This window comes from Zosterops lateralis (genome assembly GCF_965231275.1).
Source record: "Zosterops lateralis genome assembly, chromosome: 6".
Classification (NCBI taxonomy): Eukaryota; Metazoa; Chordata; class Aves; order Passeriformes; family Zosteropidae; genus Zosterops; species Zosterops lateralis.
Genome location: NC_139761.1, coordinates 41249356 through 41261536, shown reverse-complemented (window position 1 = coordinate 41261536; position 12181 = coordinate 41249356). Strand labels below are relative to the sequence as shown.

Below are 12181 nucleotides of genomic sequence, written 5' to 3'. Positions count from 1 at the left end.
AAAGCAACATTAAGACTACTCCCTGTGCTGCTTGTTGTTAGTAACTCAGATGGATGGGGATCTCCACAAAACCTGATCTAGAGAAGGTTTCTTACTGCATGAACTAAGGTCATTGTCAAATAAGCGGTATAAAAGGCTTGTTTTCTAGAAAAAAATGTTGGCATTGAAAGTTGCAAGAGGCTCCCTTTAAAAACAGCAGTCCCCTATACCTCAAATGGTCTTCTCTGACCTTTTAATTGACCCACATCTTATACCAAACTGCCACTGATTTTCCATGTTCCTCAGCCTCTCCTGCCGTTTCAGCCTACACTTCTCCCCAGTGCAGGCGCTCCTAACCCATCCTGTGTGGAGCTGTGGGAGAAAGGTCGTGTTAAGCGGGTGGGTGAAGGGCGGGGTAACTCCAGGCATGGCACCACAAGTGGTCGGCTCAGGGGAAATATTTCAGGGAGCCTACGCTGATCTTGTCGGGGAGGACAGCTGGAGGCCGGTCGGGCGGGACAGCGCTGCCAGCCCCACGGTGTAGGCGGTGGCAGCCGGGCTGTGGTGCCCAGCCCCGCTCTCCCGGGATGGCCTTTCCCCGGTGCGGGTTCCCTGTGCCCGGGGGTCCCTGCGGTGCCGTGCCGGGCCGTGCCGTGCCGTGTCTCCGTGGGCGAGCGCAGTGCGGGGCTGGGGGAGGGGAGCCCAGGGACATATTCGAGTGCGAGGCGGAGCCTGAGCATTTTATGAATGGGCTCATATGACGTCAGTGGGGGCGGGAGCAGGGGCCCCATCTTCCACCAATCCTGCGAGGTTCCCGGGCAGCGGGGCCAATCGCAGTGCGGCGGCCCGTTGACGGCCATGCTCACCGACCAATGGCGGCAGGAGAGCGGTGCCGACCACGTGGGGCGCAGGCCGCAAGTAGTACGGGGGCGTGTGGCCGCTCGCAGCCTGCCCCCCCCCTTCCCGGCGCGGCGGGCCCGGGCGGCCCCAGGGCGGGCGGGCCCGGCCGCGTTGCCGGGTTACCCCGTGGCTGAGCGGCTCCTCCGCCAATCGCGGCGGGGCGGGGGCGGGCGCCGTGACGGCTGCGGGGCGGCGGTGGCCGGGAGGGCTCAGTCCGGCCGCGGCAGCCTCCGCAGCATGGTGGCTCCCGCCGCGCTCCCGGCCGCCGGCCTCTTCTACTGGGTGGGCGCGCTCGGCGCTCTCTATGCGGCGGCGCTGGCCTCGTACCGCCTGCTAACCGGGCTCCGCGTCTGGGTGCTGGGCAGCGGCGCGGCCGCCGTGGGGCCGGCGCTGGGCGCCTGGGCAGGTGAGTGCGCGTCCCGACCGCCCCCGCCGCGGCTCGTACTCGGTGACCCCCCGGGCCGGGGCAGGAGCCTCGCGGGGGAGCGGCTTTGGCCTCGGCCTGGCGGGGCGGGGGGCGGGCGGCGGGGCCCGGTCCTGGCGGGGAGCGGGGCGCTCTGGCGGGGTGCCCGTGGGGCCACGGCCGGGGCTGGGGCGGGCCGGGCCGGGGCAGGGGCTGAGCGGCCGGTGGGTCCCACTGCTCTGCCGGGTGGGCCCCGCTGAGCCGGGAGCCGGTCTCAGGCTCCCCGCGAAACGTGCGGGGCAGGAGCGCGCCGGTCGGGCCGGTCCTGAGAGAAGCGCCGATATTGTGACTTGTGGGCGGGCGGTGGGGCGGGCGGTGCGGCGCGTTTAACTCGGTGTCTCGGGGCCGCCCGGCAGTTCCAGCGCGGCCCTCGGTGCGCGCCGCCCCCTCCGCGCCGGCCCCGCGCCTCAGCGCTGACGTCAGGCCCGCCCCGGCCCCGCCGCCCCCGGAGCAGCGGCTGCTCCCGGCTCCGCACGGCCCTGCCCGGCACCGACAGCGCCTCCCGGCCCATCCGCGGGTGCCCCGGGAGAGGAGCTGGGCTGGGTTGCGAGGGAAGAGCCCCGCTGAGAGCGGCGGGCGGACAGCGGAGCCGCTCGAAACTTGTGCCGAGCCCGCCCGCTCTGCGGCTGGGCCCTCCTGGGCGCTCAGGACGGGCTGGGGCACGGGTGGCCTCCCCGGGGAAGGGGTGGCGGTGGCCGGGAGGGGCGGCGGCAGCACTCAGCTGATATCCCCGGAATACAGGAGCGCGGGGGAAGTACAGCGGAGGCTTTACCAGAGTATTTTCTGTGCTGCGCTGCTCTAACTTTTCGCAGTACTTCAATTCCTGGTCATAGGAGCCACGCTGGGGAAAGACAATTTCTTCCGAGTCTGTCACTGCCACTGTAATGATGAGGCGATAGAAACGGCTTCTCTGCTGGTGTAACAAGGGAATTTTTCAAATCCATTCTTGGAAAAGTCATTGGAAAGGGCAAATCTTGTCCCTGATTGGGAATTTATAAGGTGGGGCACAAAAATAATTGTAGCGTGTAAGAGGTGTGAGTTTAAGATGAGATGACAGTTTAAAAGGCTGCAAAAGAGACTTCCATCCCTCAAGGGGACTAGGAGGACATCAAGTGCTCAGCTGCTGCAGCTGCTCCCAGGTGTCAGACCTGTAGGCAGAGCAGTTCTGCAACAAGCTGGCTGATTGCTGGGCTTATGGCTGTGCTCCCCCATAACCTCTGCTGCAGCCAGCACAGAACTTGTGTGTGAGCAGCTGCCTGGGTAGTTGAATGGCTGCTTGTGTGAGACACCAGTGAACCAGCACTGCTACTGGCAGCATACACAATACCAGAGCATGGCACGAGTCCTGTGTGCACAGGCTTGAGCTGCAGCAGCCATGCCTTGGATAAGTTACAGCTTTACATACAAATAACCAAGGCCCAGGTCTTCCTTTCAGCTGGAGAGACGTTATGCCTGTTAAAGCTATGGCTGGCACAGGACACCCAAACCTTCTTTGACTTTCTAATAATAGTTTTGAATATATTACTGCATTATCAGTTGCTTGCTGGCTTGTGGTGCATCACAGAAGTCTTGGTGGTCACTTCAATTTGTTTTGCATTGTTTCAAACGTGGAAGTTTGCAGTGCTTGAACCAAATGCCGGCTTATCAGCTGGAACCACAAACTGTAAACAGCAGATCTTCTCACAGTCACAGCCTCAAACAACAAGAGAACTGCAGTGCAAGTGTCCTCTGTTTCTGTTTGTACAAGTGCAGGCAGCAGTGGGCCATTGTATGTGGCCAATGGCTGTTCACAGAAATTGTTCTTTCTCTGCCAAGATTGTGATCTTCAAGGCAGGGAGGAAGAGGAGCACTGGCAGCACAGCCAAATTCCGTGTTTATTGCTCTGCTTTAAAGTGGCAGCATTGCTCCAGTGTCAGGGAGAATGGAGGAATAGGGTGATGATGCTGCTGTCACTGTGGGAAGTGGCCGTCATGAGTTACTGTTGTGTGTCCTCTGTGTGCAGCTGGTGCAGGTGAGATGCTGCTTTATTGGGACAGCTGCTGTAGTCTCCAGCTGCAATGAGGAGAGGTTGGCTTAGTCTGAATGAATACTGGGGTGGTTTGCCCTGAAGTATGTTGTGACTGGGCAGGCTCTCTGTTTTCTCTCATGGAAAGGAGGATGGAGGCACAGCAGCAGATATGTCGGGTCACCTTGAAAATTAGCAAATTACTAAGTCATACTCTAGGAAGAAGTGCAAGAAGTGCATTAGTGCATTTCCTTTTTTTTTTTTTTTTTTTTTTTTTTTCTGATACTTTAAAAACCAGTGGTTTTGATGATGATTGAGTGCTATGGTTACTGTGTCAATGTATTCTTTCTAGTGCACAACTAGAGAGCAGCTTTATAAAAACCCTAAAACACAAGTCCTTTTGGAAGGACTTCTTACTGCCTTTTAAGTCTTCTACATGTCCAAAATTGGGTTGCAAATTTCTTCCTTGTTTTCTCAGAGATTTTTTTTTTTTATTGCTTCTGTCAATCCTCAATCTAATTTACTGATATTTAGAAGGAGGGGATGTGAGGAGGAGGCACAACTATGTGAACTGGTAACTTACTCTGGGAAAATTAGGTTTGTACTACTTGAAATAGTACCTCTTTTGACAAAAAATTAGGTTGTCTGCAGTCACAGTTATGTGTAAAGGTCTGTATGCAGCTTTTCTGTATGCAGGTTTTCTTTCCATATACCTTGCATCTGGTTTGGTTTTTGGCTACTATACAATGAAGTACAGTGTGAAAGTTGGGTGGATGTGTGAATGTGATATTTCTGGGTGCATCTAGAGAAACTATACGGTGAAAACTCCCGGGCTGAATGTTCTATCTTTAATGAGCCTCGTAAGTTGGAAGATAAGAATAACAACTCCTGTGATTGAGAAACAATGATTGAGAAAGCACAGACTCAACAGGACCAGAGTGCCAAGGAGTCATTCTGAATTCACCATCAGTACAGCAAAGCTGTGGCTGTTCCCCTGCCTTCCTCTAGGCAGACAGATCTGTTCATAGTGCTGATTGTTGTGATCCATAGTGGTATTTCCTTAGGTTGGATGAGAGTCCTGTTCTTCTCCCATTGATGGTAGTGGCAGGCAGCCACCTTGCTTCTCTGCCATTGAAAATTGGGTGTATTCTGGAGTACAGAGTGTCTGGAGCAGGGAACTGTCTGCTGCTGTTATACCATTTGGAGAGTTGCCGTGTCTCCTATTTTAGGAAGCCGCCTCTTTTTCAGGAAAACATGAAATCGTTTTTCTGCTCCTTCCCTTCAGTAACTTGGCAAAACGAATGCAAAATCCTATGAAATTTAGACTGGGAGGGACCTCAGGAGGCTTGTAGTCCAACCTCCTGTTTGGAGCAGGGTCAGCTGTGTAATCAGACCAATTCAGTATATGCAGATAATCAACTTTGTCTATTCAAAACACACTGTTAGTGCGAGTTGGATTGACCTGGTGCTCTAAAGCATCCAAGGTCTTGGTTGTGTCAGTACATGGTTGTGTGGATACTTAAACTTTTTTGTTTCTTTTTTTCCTGTCTCAACATTGCAAATATTTTGGTGATAAATGTCAGTCCTGTCCCCCCCCCCCCCTCCAATTTTCTGTAGCTGAAGCAATATGTTAACTGGAAAAGTTTATTTTGATTGTATGATTGGCATATGACACTTGAAGTCCTGCTTTCTTTCAAGCCTCACAGTGGTTTAGAAAAGCATCCACTTCTTCCCCCAGTGCCTTTGATAGAGTAATGGTTGAATAATTGTACTTTTAGTGGATACAAGATGTCTGATAGGGGTGGTGCTTTCTCATGTGGTGAATACAGCTGTACAGTTGTATTTGGGCCAACAAACATTTGTGAAGATGAGCTTGCCTTAATTAAGCTTCTTGGAGTTTATGCACTAACATGCAAAATTAACTAAATGGGGGCAATTTGCTCTGGGTTTCTTAAAATAGAATTTGTGCGAGGTCGTTAATCAGGATGGTGCTCTCAGCTGCCTCTAACTTTCTGTGATTTAATTTTAGACAAAATCCCCTTATTCAGTCTTAAACCATTCTTTTCCTGTGTAAATATTTAACAAAAAACTTACTTCAGCAGCAACAGAGCTGGGTGACCCTCTCTGTCTTCTTGTCAGCTTCTTTTACTTAACAAGGGCTATGCCTAGTCTGGCATCTAAACATAGAAACTTGTGCACCAGGGCCACTGAGGGAGGCATGAAAAATGTATGTAACTGGGTGCATGAGCAGTGGAGTAGATACTTCTTTGTATCTGTGCAGCCAGGTCTTTTAAAAACTAAGAATATAGGGGCAATTCCAATACTGGTTGACTAGTAAGTTGAGATAATAACAAGCTCTATAAATCAGACCTTATGAATAATATTATTAAATTAATAAGATATGATGCTTTATGTCATGACAAAGAAGTCTGAGAAGAGGACTAGCTGGCTCTTGTGCTTGTAAATGGTTTGACTTCGATTCCATCTGAAAGGTAATGCTTTCTGTGGTCCCTACAAATGCTGTCTTATGAAACAGACCCTGATTCTTATAAAGTTCTTGGGGTATCCTTAATGAAATAAGTCGGATGGTAAAATATTTTAGTTGCAATTTAAGAACTCCATACAGAGGACAGACACTTCACTGCTAATCTAGTGCTAACTTGTTGATGACTTTGAGCAGCTTTCACAATCAGTGTCGTTTTTCAAACTCCTTAGCATTGAGTGAAATGGTTGTTACCTTAAAGCTTCTTAGTTTTCTGCAGGCAAGTTTCAGTCCCACTTGCACAAACAAGTGCAGTTTTGCTTTGCAGGTGTTTCACAATAAGGTGCAGTGATAAATAGTTGACAGACCATATCACAAGTCACTGTTGTGGTTTTAAACAGCCACCCTGGAGCAATGTGTGATGAGGGTGTCGTTAGAAGGAAGACAGAGGGGGAAGGGAGTTTCAACCTCTCTGAGTGTTGCTCTCCCTACAGGGTGTGAGAGGAGAGGCTCTGCCCAGCTCCCCATTTTCCCTGCTCATGGGTGCTTGGCTGGTGTGTGCAGAGCTTTGGGGGCAGCTTTTGGTTATTTCTCATTCTTTAGCTGAATCACTTATTCAGGAATTTGTCACCTTCAGCACTTCACATCCATGGTGAGGGTTTTCTGGCCTTGTTCTCAATTCTGGACACTACCCTTGTATGAAATAAAGCACGACACTTGTTAACCTGAAAAGTAATGTTAAGAATATATGAGAATATGTGTAAACTAACTTGTGATCGTGACAGCCCAAGTGAAATGTGCAGACTGAACTCAGAGCATGTTTTGTTTTCTTGAATTGTTATTGCAAACTGGTTCTGAAGGATTACTGCACTGAAGAGTGGCTCAGAGAACAGTCTGATGCAAGTGTCCTAATCCTGTCTGTTCTTCCCAGGAGTACTGTGCTCCAGCGTGTATGGCTTTTTATTTTCCTATTTGCCATGTAATGTTTCCAAATATTCGTCCTAAATGTTCTCTAGTAAAAATTTAGCTGTCTGCCTTCAGTCATCAGTCCTACTCATAGCTTGTAATATAGAAGACTTCTGTCAGTGTATCCCTTCAGCCTGTGCTTTGTTGGACTAAGCAAATGATGCTCCTCCAGAGCAGTCCAGGAGAAGTGGGATCTTTGACCCTGTTTCTCTAGACTTGGCAGCTCGTGCTGTGTGGTGTTTGAGGGGGCTGTAACTCCTTCAGAGACCTTGCAGCTCTTGGTGAGTCAGGGAGGCTCTCTAGTATTTTTTACATAGGCTACTGCTATTAACATACCCTAAAATCAGTCCTGCTTCCTAGACAGTATAGAGTAATGAACCATACTCTGCAGTTTTCTACAGTTTTTCTTCCTGGTGCTTGCCTACTTCTTTCAGGTGTTTACATTTGCACATGATGTTACTGACTGTTTAAAACCTCTGCCTAGTAGGATTGCTCAACACTTATTGCATTAAGTGCTCCTTTTTGCACTCTCTGGTCAGAAGAGTAGATGGAGATTAACTGTTCAGAGCCCAGATGTCTGGAGTCTCAGTTCTGTTGTGTCCTTGCTGATGGATTTCAACCCTTCCCTTCTGGCTCATGCCATCACATTAAATGTGTATATGTGGGTACCACCAGCCTCACCATCAACCAAGCTCATAATCTACAGCTCTGCAGTTTGATTCAGAATATGAACTGACTTGGCCATGTTTAGCTGCAGGAGCAGAGAGATGTATATGGAGGAGGGTTAACTGCTGTAGTATGGTTTCTTCACCTGCAAAAAAACCCTACCAAAACGCCAGCTAACGTTGAGTGGAGGATAGATGTTTGCATTAAGGTGAAAAGGGTACCCATCTCTGATAAACAGCCTGGGAGGGAAATGCTTGACAATTTATTAGCCTAGAGATAAATAGCTGTGTTATTTTAAGCTAGGTCGTTCATTCTCCCAGTCTTCTGTGTGTTTTAAGGTAGGAATACTTGTAGTGAAAAATGGTTACTTAAAACTAGAGAATTTATACAAGGATGTAATCTAGAGTAATATCTTGCTCCAGTTTCTTTGGTTTGCTCTTTTGGCCAGTGTGCTTCCCTCACTTTGGGAAGATTACGTGTTAGGTCCCTTGGTGACAGCAAGGAAAGGCAGTGCGTAGAAGTAGCGAGCAAACATCTTCAGCAGGGAAGTCCCAGCTGGAATTGTGCTGGGGGTTAGTGCCATTGGGTAAATGCACTCCGGTGTAAGGAACAAGTAAGCTGGCAAGAGGCCAGAGCTGAGAGTGACCTTTGGGAAAACCACAGTAGTTCTCTACCTGGGAATTATTTTTTGGTAGGTGAGTGAAACATGGTGTTCTTGGTCTTGTGAATATATTAGTTCCTAATCCATAGGGTGAGGATGATCATCTCTGCTATGGAAGGGATAACAGTAAGAAAGTATCTTTCTTGATTATCCTAAGAGAAATGCCAAATGTGATTCTTTAGGCCTGTATATGAACACAAATGTAGGATAAACACTGTGACTAGTAGGTAAAGCACCCATGTGTTGGGCTTGCATGGTTTCATTGCTTACCTAAGTTGCTGCTTCTAGCTTCAGATGACTTCTGGTGCTCATTTACTGGTAAGTTTTAGAAAACCTGGGTTCTTAGAGAAAAGCAAAAGATTTTTTCAGATTGAGTACGTTAATAACTGAAAATTCTAGAATTAGGGCAATTCAAGTTCCTTTCCCTGTAGTACATTTAATTGCACAAAAGAATTCTACCTTAAATCTGCTATTTTTTGATTCCTGATTTAAGCTTAAAATAATATATTGTTTTTCAAATCTCTGCAAGTTTCCAGATTCCTGGAATTAAAGTCTAGAGCAGTGCACCATCACCCACTGGGTGAGTCATTACCAGCGTTGAAATCCTGCTCCACAAAAAAAGCATCTCCAGCTAACATGGGAAGAGAGCTATATGCAACATTTCCTACTGAGCTTCTAATTCATTCCATTGCCCTCAGCAGCAGATGGTGACACCTAAAAGCCTGGGGTTTGGTTGTAGATTTTGAAAGAAACCTCTTGTTTAGTGGTTCTTAAAACTGGAGTTGAGGTGTCCGGAAGCTGAGCATCAGGGAAAATAGCGTCTGTCCCATTGTTGCTTCTACTTCTTTTCCCATTTTTGTTACTCTTCCTGCTTCTTTCTCTCCTGAGGGTTCTCTTGTGTTTCTCTCATGATTCAGTTGTAGGAGACACCTGGGTGGCTCAGGTTCAGGAATGGTGTGTGTATGTGCAGAACTGACTGTCTGGTTGGCTGTATAGATTTGGTTTTGGTTGCATGTTTGATTTTTTTTCTGGTTTTTACACCTCCCTTCTATTTTGTCCTCTTAAGCAATTGTGAGCCACATGTTCTTGAAGGGTGTATTCCATCAGTCATATCTCCACTTCTTGAGGAGTTCTGTACTTACTAGACAAAGAAGAGTGGACTTGAGTAGCTCAGCTCTAGGGCTGTTAATCACAACAATTTTTCCAAAGGATTTTTGTGTATGTTACAAGGTTACCAGAGAAGCAGAAAGGGGGAAAAGCTGTAGTGAGAGAAGGGGAATGGGAGGTGATAAGCTCGATGGGAGAAAGGTTTTTGTTGCTGATGGGAGGAAACTGTTGTGCAGTGACTGAAGAGTTTGATCTCCTTACAAGGTATCTAGTCCCTGCTTTTAGGTGGAGAGGTTTGCAGATGTGTGTTAAGATACATGTAGATAGGAAAGGCAGAGAACTATGTCTATTTCTGCAGCTGCTGCTACTCAACAAACACTTTCTTAGGGGCTTGCATGCTGCTCTTTCCTGCACTCTATTTCACCACTGGATCCTTGTTCCAACAAGTCCCACTTTCGCATTCCTCGTCTGTGACTGGCTGATCTGCTTCTCCAAAACTCTTCCATTGTTCTGATTTCTCTGGAAGACCTGTTTCCCATAGGCTTCTGCCCCTTTGCTCCCTTCCCCATGATTCTTATCCTGCCAGCAAAGGTGCTTAATCTATAAACTTGATATAAACTATTATTTTGCATAAATTTTATTTTCTTGAAAGAGATGTATATGCCCAGTATTCCTGCTGTCTCAATCTCATCTGCCAAAGAGCTCTCCATCCCCAGAGTGTGGATTCAGTGTGGCTTATGAGTAAGATCTCTAACAGGAGGGAGAAGCAGCAATGATAGGGCAGTAAAGGATCACTGCACTGCTGGAAGAAGCTGCTACCCAGTCTGTAGTTGAACAAGGGATTAGAGTAAGGATGTCTTACAGTTTGTTCCTGCCCTCAGTTGTCCTGCGTGTCCAACCCAGTGTTTGTATGGCATGGCAAAAAGGGATGTGTATCCTGTCAACTTACAAGTGCGCTTAAAGGCAAGTTATCTGTCCTGATACAAACTCTGTACCTCAGTCTTTTTGTCCTGGTAGACCCAGATCTATGGCAAAACTTTGGGGCTCCACAACTCTGTGTTTGTTCCTAGATTTTGATCTAGATCACTCCATTTGGTGGACTGGTTCTTCACCTTGGGTGTTCACTCTGACCTCCAGAACGTTGTTCATATTCCTTTGCCCTGGAATCAGTTTACTGGCACTCTCACATGGTATCAGTTTATAAATGGGATGAGGTCACAAGAGTGAATGTGTGTTTTTACATCATGGCTTTCTGATGTAAAAGTTTGGTGTGGAAAGAGAAAGTGGATAGAGAGCTCTTATCTTGCTTTTTTCCTCCTTACGCTGGCACTGAGGTTGGTCTGTTTGTGTGGTGATCTGGTTAAGGATTGTGCCCTGCAGAAAATTAGTCCTTTGTGGCTATTTATGCTCAGTAGACTTTTTTGGAAATATGAATTCCACTGCTGGTGCAACAGGAGGGAAACTTGGTAGTATTATGGAAATGTATGTTGAAGATACAGTTGAGCCCAGCGGTCAGCTTGAGTTGCTCTGAGACCAGGCTACTACCAAAAGAATTGGTCACTGGCTGGGAGCTCTTGCTGCTTCCCTCAGTCAATGTGTGGTGGTGGTGTTGGTGAGCCTGCTTGTGTGGCTGACCTCTAACTCTGCAAGGAAGACCAGCTGCAGTCAGCTGGGTCAGCTTCCTGAGCTGCCTGAGAAATAGTTGGCAGTCAGGTGCTGAGGAAGCAAGTAGGCATGGATGGTTGGGTGATGTCCTGCAGCTAAGCTGGCTGAAACTGAGGCTAAAACTGCAGGAGGAGCCTGTTGTCAGTTCTGTTGCTTGGTCCCTTGGGCTGCTCCAAAGTCTTGTTTTGCTTGGTGGTTTGTGGGTAAAGATGAGTGGCACTTCTTGTGTGTTTGAGAGGATTGTTTATGGGTTGCAGAATATAATTTTGGAAGTCTCTGCTAACAGGTTTTAACTAGCTCCTTTTCAAAGACTAGGATAATGGTGTTGTATTGGTTTGATAGTTAGTGTTTTTAATTTTAAGAAATAAACCTCTTTGTCATTCCTTCTACAATAGTTTGTAGTATTGTTCTTCCTGTGACCTTGTCCTTGGGGACAGACTGGTTGTGCTTGGCCGTGTTTCAAACTCTTACTCTGGTAACTAAATTCTTGATGTTTTACAGTGTTTGAAAATGGTGGGGTGGGAATCTGCTCATCTGAAAGTCTTTGTAAGCCAGGAAATTTTGGTAAAATGAAAGAGGTGGATTTTCAATCTGCCAGCTATGCAGAATTTTGGTAGCATCTCATCCCAGCTGGATTTGTCACTTAGTTGCTGTTGATGGTTGTGGTTAAATCAAAGTGTAGAATTTCTAATGTAAAATATTGCTGTGGCAACATAGGAAAATAATGCATTTGTTCAGAAAAATGTGTGATGTTCCAGCATAGACTAGCCTGATTCAGTCACTGTTGGCTTTGGATTGAAACTGTGTTTCTTGTGCACTAACCTAGAATTAGGCTCCTCAAACTGACTTTCAGCACAAATTCTTTACTAAGTGAGGAGGCAGGTTTGAGTAACAAAATATCTTTTTTAATAAATGCATTTTGTTTTAAAGTAGCCGTTGCTGTAGAAGTTGGCTTATATTTTCATTTTAAAGCTTTACTTTGGGGGGAATTAGTACTATGGGATTCATGTAAGTAAGGGATGCTGATTAAAACTTTTAATGCCTGGTGTTGTACTATATGCACATATTCTTACTAGCTGTGGATTTTCTGCAGTCTGACGTTTGCTGTTATTCCTAAATCTTGGAGCAGTGATCCTGTTCTTTTTTTTCCCACCCTCTCCTTCTTTTCCTTAGGGTGTCTTAGTTCCTTAGATGCAAGCTGCTTTCTCTAGCCACAATGGCCATTTTCAGCAGGAATGAAGTCCCTAAATTCACTGCGGGGACAGTTTGCATGTGCAATGGGCTGCT

The 12181-nt window shown here is 47.4% G+C and overlaps 1 protein-coding gene across 1 annotated transcript in view; it reads left to right on the top strand.

The window, feature by feature from the left end:
* Positions 1 to 836: 836 nt before the first annotated feature.
* HSD17B12 (hydroxysteroid 17-beta dehydrogenase 12) overlaps positions 837 to 12181 on the top strand; it is an 82956-nt gene continuing 71611 nt past the window's right edge. Inside the window, 2 exon segments of the mRNA XM_083863247.1 lie at positions 837 to 955; positions 957 to 1285. Coding sequence (XP_083719373.1) covers positions 852 to 955; positions 957 to 1285 — 433 coding nt within the window. The 5' untranslated portion in view covers positions 837 to 851.